Below are 9,405 nucleotides of genomic sequence, written 5' to 3'. Positions count from 1 at the left end.
GCTGTGACGCTCAGTCTCACCATTGGACTGATTTCATCCATGCTTCAGACGCACTACGCGATTACACGCAGCGTCCGTTCCCTTCGGGGAACTAGGGTTACATACGTAACCCGGGACGTTTTCTGCAAAACAGAAATAGACAAATAGAATATCAGATCTCTGTCATATGGCTAAATCTTTTTTTTTTTATGCTTTTTTGCATAGTTGTGTTTAACACATGAAAACTGTAACAATGTATCTTACAAGGTAACACGATGTAACCTTGCTCTCACTTGAAATGTGTCCCCACATTAAGTCCTTGAATTTGAGGGTTTTGGACCTGGAAAGTCCTTGAAAATTACTTGAATTTGAAGTTAACCAAGGTGTGGGAACCCTGTATTTTTATTATTTTTATTATTATATAAAAAGTGAAATATTTACTAATACTTTAACAAATAAACAGGCAACCAAGTGGGTAATTATACATTTATCAATACAGAAACAAAGAAAAGGTGAGATGGATAGAGAAGGTTTTAAAAGAGTTAATAGATGGATAACGTGAATCAAAGTTTACAACAAAATCGGAACATTCCAGAATATACAATTTTACCTTTTTTTTTTTTGCTTTCTGATAATTTATCTTGACTCTATTACACCCCTACTTGACCTGCTTGTGTGCTGCCCTAAGAGGTCATTGGCTACATTCACACTCATTCATCCATATTAATTATGTCTATAAATGTGCAAATTCTGACTCAGATCACTTGTATTTGACATCGTCCATTGAGCTCAACCTTTGTGATGCTTCTCTTTCTTTACACACTCCTGCTTTTCCATCAACTTAATACAGAAGCAGAAAAGTCTCTTTGCCGAATGATGGGAGACCTGAAGTACCCGCTGCTTTCCAAGAATGGAGACGTAACTATTGGAGCACTTTTTCCAATCCGGAGCATAGAGAAATTACCTTCATTTGAGTTTACACAAAAACCTCAGCTTCTATCATGCTCCAGGTTTGTTACATTTCAACACTGAACATATATAATATACAATGCAGCAAATTAATAACTTTATTTTAAAGCAGCAACATAATAATGTCTGGAATGTGTTGAACCACATATTATTTTTTTATTTTTTTATTCTGTACATCTTCTACTTTTCTATTGTATTTATCTGTTCACTTGTTTAATGCTTTCACAGTGTGAATCTAAGAGGTTTTCGAATGGCTCAGACCATGATTTTTGCCATTGAGGAGATTAACCAAAGTGAAAGTTTGCTCCCAAATGTTTCTATTGGTTATCGAATCTATGATAGCTGTGGTTCACGACTGTCTTCTATGAGTGCAACTATGGCATTGATGAATGGTCCAGAGTCTTCTGTAGGAGACAGATGCAATGGACAGTCTCCTATACATGCTATCATTGGAGAAACAGAGTCTTCTGCCACAGTGATTCTGTCCAGAACTACAGGAACTTTTAAAATTCCAGTGGTAAGGATAAATAATAGTAAAAACATGATAGTCTCTATACTGATGACCTACTGTATCACTGTTTCTTGTTCTTTTTCAGATAAGTCATGCAGCCTCATGTGAATGTCTCAGTAATAGGAAAGATTACCCTTCTTTCTTCAGGACTATTGCTAGTGATTACCACCAGAGCAGAGCACTTGCATACATAGTCAAGCACTTTGGCTGGTCTTGGGTGGGAGCTGTGAACAGTGACAATGACTACGGAAACAATGGAATGGCCATCTTTCTGAATACAGCCCAAGAGGAAGGGATTTGTGTGGAATACTCTGTGAAATTCTACCGAACAGAGCCTGACAAAGTCCAAAAAGTGGTAGAGACAATAAAAAAAAGCACAGCAAAAGTAATTGTTGCATTTCTTACCACTTCTGAGATGTACATGCTACTCAAGCAGCTAAGTATTCAAAACATTACAGGCCTCCAAATGATAGGCGTAGAGTCATGGATAACCGCAAAGTATTTGCTAATTCCAAATAGTTTTCATGTGCTGGGAGGGTCATTGGGGTTTGCAGTGAGAAAAAATGATATTGAAGGTTTTTCAGATTATGTTATAAAATCATTCTGGGACACAGCTTTTCCATGCTCACAGAGTGAGACAAATTCTTCTCAATATGCATCACGTTGCACTGTAAATCAGGATCTGTTAGTGCTGAGAAACTACAATGAAGATATACCTGAACAAAGATATGCAAGCAATGTCTACAAAGCAGTATATGCTGTGGCTCATTCACTACACAAATTACTCAAATGTAAAGAAAAGGAGAGTTGTGAAAAATACTTGAAAATACAACCACAGCAGGTAAAAAAAAAAAAAAAAAAAAAAAAAAAGAGTGCTATACTTTTAGCAAATAGGAGCAAGAGAATAACCCCATTTCTGTTTAAGTGTTTAAAATGTCTTCTTTTCTCAATAGGTTGTTGAGGCTCTGAAAAAGGTAAATTTCACTGTAAAGATTGAAGACCATGTATGGTTTGACAGCACTGGTGGCGTAGTAGCCCGATACGAAGTTGTAAACTGGCAGCAGGACTCAGATGGATCAATCCAGTTTAAACCAGTGGGATACTATGATGCCTCACTTCCCCCTGACCAGCGCTTTGTGCTCAACACTGAAAACATATTATGGGCTGGAGGACAGCTGGAGGTAAATGGCACTAACATGTTTATCCTACTGGGGGAGCAAAATGTCTAAATACTTAAATACTCTAAATATATATATATATATATTTTTTTTTTTATCTGAACAGTGTCTTACACCATTCCTCATGGCACTGCATCCTTTAAATTTTAAGACACAAAATATACAAATGTATGCTGTATGATTCCACATTGGTTTGAAATAAGCTTAGGTGACTTGCATCTTCAAGAATCAATTGAAAATTGGAATTGATCCTTGAAGGGCTATTATATCTACAGGCCAGACCAAATTGCTCGTAAACAATTTACAATTATTCGTCGCCGATTGTTAAATATGCTTATAGATTATTACAATACGTTGCATTTTTAAATAATATTAACATAATTATCAGTGTCTGATAAATTGCAGATAATGTTGTGATTGTGAGAAAACCACAATAAAATATAGGCTAAATAAAATAGTATTACACACACATATTTGATACATTAAAAAATCTATTTACACATGAGTGCAATGCAGATCATTATTTGATGTGCTTTGTAAAGGTGTTGTTGTTCAAATTTAAAGATGCCTGCTGATGTTACATACGTAACCTATATATCTGTTTACGTTCTTATTAGGGGCCAAGCACTGAAGGTGCGTAGGCACCTATTGTATCCGTTGGCATTCTTATTATTCTTCCTTTTTCTTCTGACTGGGAGTCTATGGTAGCCCATAGAACCGCTTGCGGGAAAGTTATGAAATTTGGCACACTGATAGAGGACAGTCTGAACAGTCACCATAGCAAATTTGGAGTCTGCAACTCAATCCCTCTAGCGCCAAACTGACAAACTGTCAAAAATGTCACGCATATTTATTAGTGCTGGGCAAAGATTAATCGCGATTAATCGCATCCAAAATAAAAGTTTGTGTTTGCATAATATATGTGTGTGTACTGTGTATAATTATTTTGTATATATAAATACACACATATGCATGTATTTATTTAAGAAATATTTGCATGTATATACTGTATATACATTTATACATAATTTATATTATATATAAATATAAATAATTTATATATAAATAAATAAAAATCTTAAATATATTCATGCATATGTGTGTATTTATATATACAAAATAATTATACACAGTACACACACATATATTATGCAAACACAAACTTTTATTTTGGATGCGATTAATCGCGATTAATCTTTGCCCAGCACTAATATTTATGCTAAGAACTTTTGAACCATAAGGGCTAGAAACTAAATTCTTTTCCCCCCTGATTCCTTAGCTCAAGACAATTCGATTGCACCGTCATTTTCGTCATTTTCCGTCATGTAAATTTGTCCGCCATTTTGAATTGTCCAAAAAACCTACTTTTTCGAACTCGTCCTAGATGGTTTGTCCGATTTGCAAGAAAATTGAACCAGATCATCTCCAGACCATGCTGACAAATATTTTTGGAATTCATGTTTATTTGTCAAACTGTTCGCGAATACCACACAAACTAATATTACGTAGCGCTTGCAAAAACAGACGTAAGGCTGTATCTCCGCAACACTTTATCGTATTCAGACCAAACTTGGTTCAAGTCATCAAAACCATGACCTGAGGCTACGTGCTGCGTTTCGGCGCAGTGCCACCTACTGGTCCAAAGATACAAAAAATTGCTATTTTTGCTTATAACTTCTGAACGGTTTGTCCAAAAATCATACAATTGGTCTCGTTAGATTCAGAGCAACATGTTGAGTCGACTGATATCCAATTTTACCATATCGGCCATTTTGGCTGTCGGCCATTTTGAATTTTGTGCTAAAATGCTGTATTTTATGAACGCAAGAACGGATTGTTACGAAACTTGGTATGGGTCATCAGCATGATGCCCTGAATGAGCCTGAGAAGTTTCAAACCAGGGGTAAAATGACATTTTCAAATGTTTATAAATATGGGTGTGGTTGACTAATTTTCACGAGAGTCATCTCATTAGGTTCCTGAATCCTTGCAGAGTCCAACGATACCAAACATGCTAGGTTTCGCCTTACGGTTTGTGTAGCGTTGTGATTTAGCGCTTAACCCCCTGGGGTCGGTGGTCACGCCGGCGATACCAGTTCGCTTTTTTCTTATCAGTGCAAAAGAGACTAAAAATACTCTGTTTATTTTGATCTTACATATAAGAGTTATACATCATTCAAAACTGTTAAATGTCTTCTTTTTGTCACGTAAAGTAAAGGCGGAAGCAATTGCAAGTAAAAGGCTCTTTATTAGAACAATGGTTGACTCAGGATGTAGCACAGCAGATCGCAGAACGCAGAATGCAGAACGCAGACAGCAGCAGAGCGGTGACGCAGGGACTGAGATGGGCAATCTCCCGGGAATGAAGTATCCGAGTGGTGAGATCGTGATGGAAGAGAATCAGAGTCCAGAGAACGGGAACACACGAGGAGAACAGGGAACAGGCAGTGACACCAGGAAGCTTCAACAACGATCTGACAAACACAAGGCGAAAGACAAGGCATTAAATAGGCTGGTTGATGGAATGCAGCTGGCGCTGATGAGGGAATCAGGTAATCAGCGGTACACACGAAACACTCAGTACGAACACCACACACACACAAGACGAGAGAGAGACAGTGGATCTAACAACCATGACAGTAAAAAACGCATTTCTCTGTCTTGACAAAAAGCCCATTCTCTAGCAGCCTCTATAACACTCGCCTGACGTGCTGAACGTGTTCCTGGAGAGAAGATGAAAAAAATCAATATGTCGTCCAGGTAGACATATATGAACTGATCTACCATATCTCTCAGCACGTCATTGACGAGTGCCTGGAAAACCGCCGGGGAGTTGGACAGCCCGAAGGGCATGACCAAGTATTCGAAGTGCCCCCTGGGGGTGTTAAAGGCAGTTTTCCATTCATCTCTCTTCCGAATGCGAACCAAATGATAGGCGTTACGTAAATCCCATTTTGTGAAAACGGATGTTCCTTGCAACCTCTCGAAAGCTGAAGACATCAGCGGCAAAGGATAGGTATTCTTTACCGTGATGTTGTTCAAATAGTCAATACAAGGTCGCAGGGAACCATCCTTCTTCCCCACAAAAAAGAACCCCGCCCCCGCTGGAGAAGAGGAAGGCTGGATGAACCCCACTGACAGAGAATCAGAAATATATTTCTCCATGGCCTCCCTCTCAGGAATAGAAAGAGAGTATAGTTTGCCTTTAGGCGGAGACTTACCTGGCAGTAAATCGATAGCACAGTCATAGGGATGATGCGGAGGAAGAGAAGCAGCACAGGACTTACTGAACACCTCCTTCAGATCGAGGTACTCCACGGGCACGTTTGATAAATCCGCTGCCTTCTCCTGAAACACAGAACCAGACACAGACGAACAAGCAGACACAAGATAACAACTCATAACAACATTCACTCCACGTTGAAATGGAGTTCAGGCCCCAATCCACTCTTGAATTGTGTCGCACCAGCCAAGGGTGGCCCAAAACTACGGGTGCTAACGGGGAGTCCATGAGAAGGAACGTGATGATTTCTGTGTGGTTGCCAGACGTAATGAGAGTTATGGGACCGGTGGTAAGGGAAATGTTGGGGAGTTCTTGTCCATTTAGAGCATTAACGGAGATCTGACGGGTGAGTGGTGTGATGGGAAGATTAAATTTGTGAGCAAAGTGAAGGTCCATGAAGTTACCTTCGGCTCCGGAGTCCAGTAATGCTTGGCAGTGTGTGTGTGGTTAGCCCATCTCAGTCTTACCGGAAGGAGAGTTGATGGTGAGGACTTCTCGGCGGAGATCCCACCCGATAGTAGCCTCTTCATTACTACCAGGCTTGCTCTTTTACTGGACACGAGTGCAAGAAATGTCCCGTGCCCCCAAAGTAAAGACAAAGTCCTCCGGAGGTGCGGATAGGGCGAGTGTACAGCTCCATGCGGTTGAGGCGAGCATCCACTCGCAGAGCCAGATCGATAAGTCCGTTGAGATTCTAGGGAAGGTCCAGGATGTATATCTCCTTTTGAGCACGGCCGGCCAGCCCATGCAGGAACATATCCCACTGTGCCTCCTCGTTCCATTTGCACTCTGCCGCCAATGTGCGGAACTCAATAGAGTAATCGGCAACAGAGCGATCACCTTGCCTGAGGTCCGCGAGCAGTCTGGCAGCTTCCTTGCCCGCCACCGCACATCAAAAACTCTCCTCATCTTGGTGGAGAGTGCCTGGAACGAGTGAGCACGAACACTACCTTGGAATCTTCCGTCTCAAAAGTCCTGGGCTGTAAGGAAAAATGCATTGAACACCTGGCCTCTGACGTTCCGCCACACCATTGGACTGATTTTACATGTGCTTCAAGACGTCATCACGCAAAGCGTTCCCCATAGCGTCAATTCGACGCAACGCTCGTTCCCTCTTCAGGGAACCGAGGTTACAGTCGTAACCGAGGCGTTCTCACACGTTTATGAGCTCTGTCCCTTTCTCTGTGATGCACATTCTTAATGGCCACATCTGTATAATATATTTATATTTTTAATGCCACTGAAAAAAAATCTAATATAAATAATTCATAATTTTACATATGTTTTAAATTATAAAAAAAAAAAAAAATGTGTCCCTAAAAATTTCATCATTTAATGTTTCAGTTAAGCAATACTCTGTTTTCCTTGTAGAAGCCAAGGTCTGTGTGCAGTCAGAGCTGTCCAACAGGCACTAGGAAGGCTGCACAGAAAGGAAGACCTGTCTGCTGTTATGACTGTATTCCATGTGCAGAAGGAGAAATCAGTAATGAGACAGGTAATCTTCAGCCCATCTCACAGTTTCACAGACAATTGGTTATTTCCTTCTTTGTGTTTTCATTCTGCTCTTGCAGTTTCAGCAATGTCTTAGCAAAGAGTTCATGAATAATTTTCTTTTGGTTTGTAACTATAGTGATCACAACTTCCTTTCCAGATTCAAATAACTGCAAGCAGTGTCCAGACGAATACTGGTCTAATGCTGAGAAAAATAAATGTGTACTAAAGGCTATAGAATTTCTGTCATTCAAAGAAGTTATGGGTATAGTGCTAGTCTTTTTCTCTCTGTTTGGAGTAGGATTAACTGTGATGGTGGCCATCCTGTTTTACAGCAAGAAGGACACCCCCATAGTAAAAGCCAACAATTCAGAGCTGAGCTTTCTGCTGCTCTTCTCATTGACTCTGTGTTTCCTCTGTTCACTTACTTTCATTGGTCGGCCCACTGAGTGGTCTTGTATGTTGCGTCACACAGCATTTGGGGTCACTTTTGTTCTCTGTATCTCCTGTGTTCTGGGGAAAACAATAGTTGTGTTAATGGCCTTCAAGGCTACACTTCCAGGAAGTAATGTCATGAAATGGTTTAATCCTGTACAACAACGACTCAGTGTTCTTGCCTTTACACTTATACAGGTTCTAATCTGTGTGCTTTGGTTAACAATATTTCCTCCATTTCCCAACAAAAATATGAAATATGATAAAGAAAAGATCATTCTTGAGTGTAGTCTGGGTTCTACTATAGGTTTCTGGGCTGTTCTGGGTTATATTGGCCTACTTGCCATTTTGTGCATTATTTTGGCTTTTTTGGCTCGCACGCTGCCTGATAACTTTAATGAAGCCAAATTCATCACATTCAGTATGCTCATATTCTGTGCTGTATGGATCACATTTATTCCAGCTTATGTCAGTTCACCCGGAAAATTTACTGTAGCTGTGGAGATATTTGCCATTTTAGCTTCAAGCTTTGGTTTACTAGTCTGCATTTTTGCACCAAAATGTTATATACTCCTGCTTAAGCCTGAACAAAATACAAAACAACATATGATGGGAAAGGTTCTGTCGAAGTCCTATTGAGAGAGAAGATAACATGTCTATAATGACATTGTAATGGTGTAATTGTAAAGTAATTTCTTAGGGTAGAAAAAAACAGTGAAATTATAAAAGCTTTGACACATAAATGACTGGCCACATGATAACATTATTTTATTTGTATATAATGTGTCCAGATTGACCCTGACAAACTTATAAACTGTTTAAACAAACTCAATTTTAACAGAATGAAAGAGTTCCCAAAATCTCTGTGATGTTTGTATTTTTTGTATTTATGTATTAAAACATCAAAAACAATTATTATTATTATTATTATTATTATTATTATTTTACAAAAGTGCACTGAAAACTAAAACTATTTCAACTTTTGCTTAAATAATGGGGAAATATACTCTTGTTCCATGTAGTTATAGGGTGTGACTTTGCATGCTGTAAATTAAAGTGGTGCTTGTTATCCTCTTGTTCCATGTAGTTACAGGGTAGAGGTCTGCATTCCTGATCAGAATTCTTGCAGTGCGGGATTAAATTTCTGAATAAAAGAAGGTAGCGCACAGTAACTCTGATGTACTTTGGATGGAAGCGGGCGTTCTGACAATAGCCTGTCTGCTTCCGACATCCTTTTACAACAGCGTATCCACGCTTTAATTTACTTTTCTCTGTGACATTTTGCTTTGGCTGTAATATATATATATATTTACAAATGCTGCACTGAGCAACCAGGCAAATAAATTTTTTTGCATCCCAGTCACGACTGCACCTTAAAAGAGAGCATTCCTTCTTTGGTCAGTTTTTGGATGAGAGACGCTGAACTCATCATGACATTCTTTTCTTGTATGGATGTTAAATAGTTCTGTTAAAAAAGTGATTTCATTTTGCAAAAGCTATAGGCCTATAAGCCAATGATTTTCATTCATTCATATTTTCCTTTTTTTTTTTCTTGACAA

At 39.1% G+C, this 9,405-nt stretch overlaps 1 protein-coding gene across 1 annotated transcript; it reads left to right on the top strand.

Annotated features, from left to right (window-relative positions):
* Positions 1–780: 780 nt before the first annotated feature.
* On the top strand, positions 781–8,485 carry LOC309508351 (extracellular calcium-sensing receptor-like; the record flags this gene model as incomplete). Its single annotated transcript, XM_082182941.1, has 6 exons — positions 781–989; positions 1,177–1,465; positions 1,545–2,300; positions 2,413–2,640; positions 7,292–7,415; positions 7,572–8,485. The coding sequence occupies 6 exons, from the start codon at positions 781–783 to the stop codon at positions 8,483–8,485; spliced, it is 2,520 nt and encodes an 839-aa protein (XP_082039067.1).
* Between the last annotated feature and the right edge of the window lie 920 nt (positions 8,486–9,405).

Source organism: Leuciscus leuciscus, assembly GCF_965113295.1.
Source record: "Leuciscus leuciscus genome assembly, chromosome: 10".
Taxonomy (NCBI): Eukaryota; Metazoa; Chordata; class Actinopteri; order Cypriniformes; family Leuciscidae; genus Leuciscus; species Leuciscus leuciscus.
This window is presented reverse-complemented; position numbering and strand designations above follow the sequence as displayed.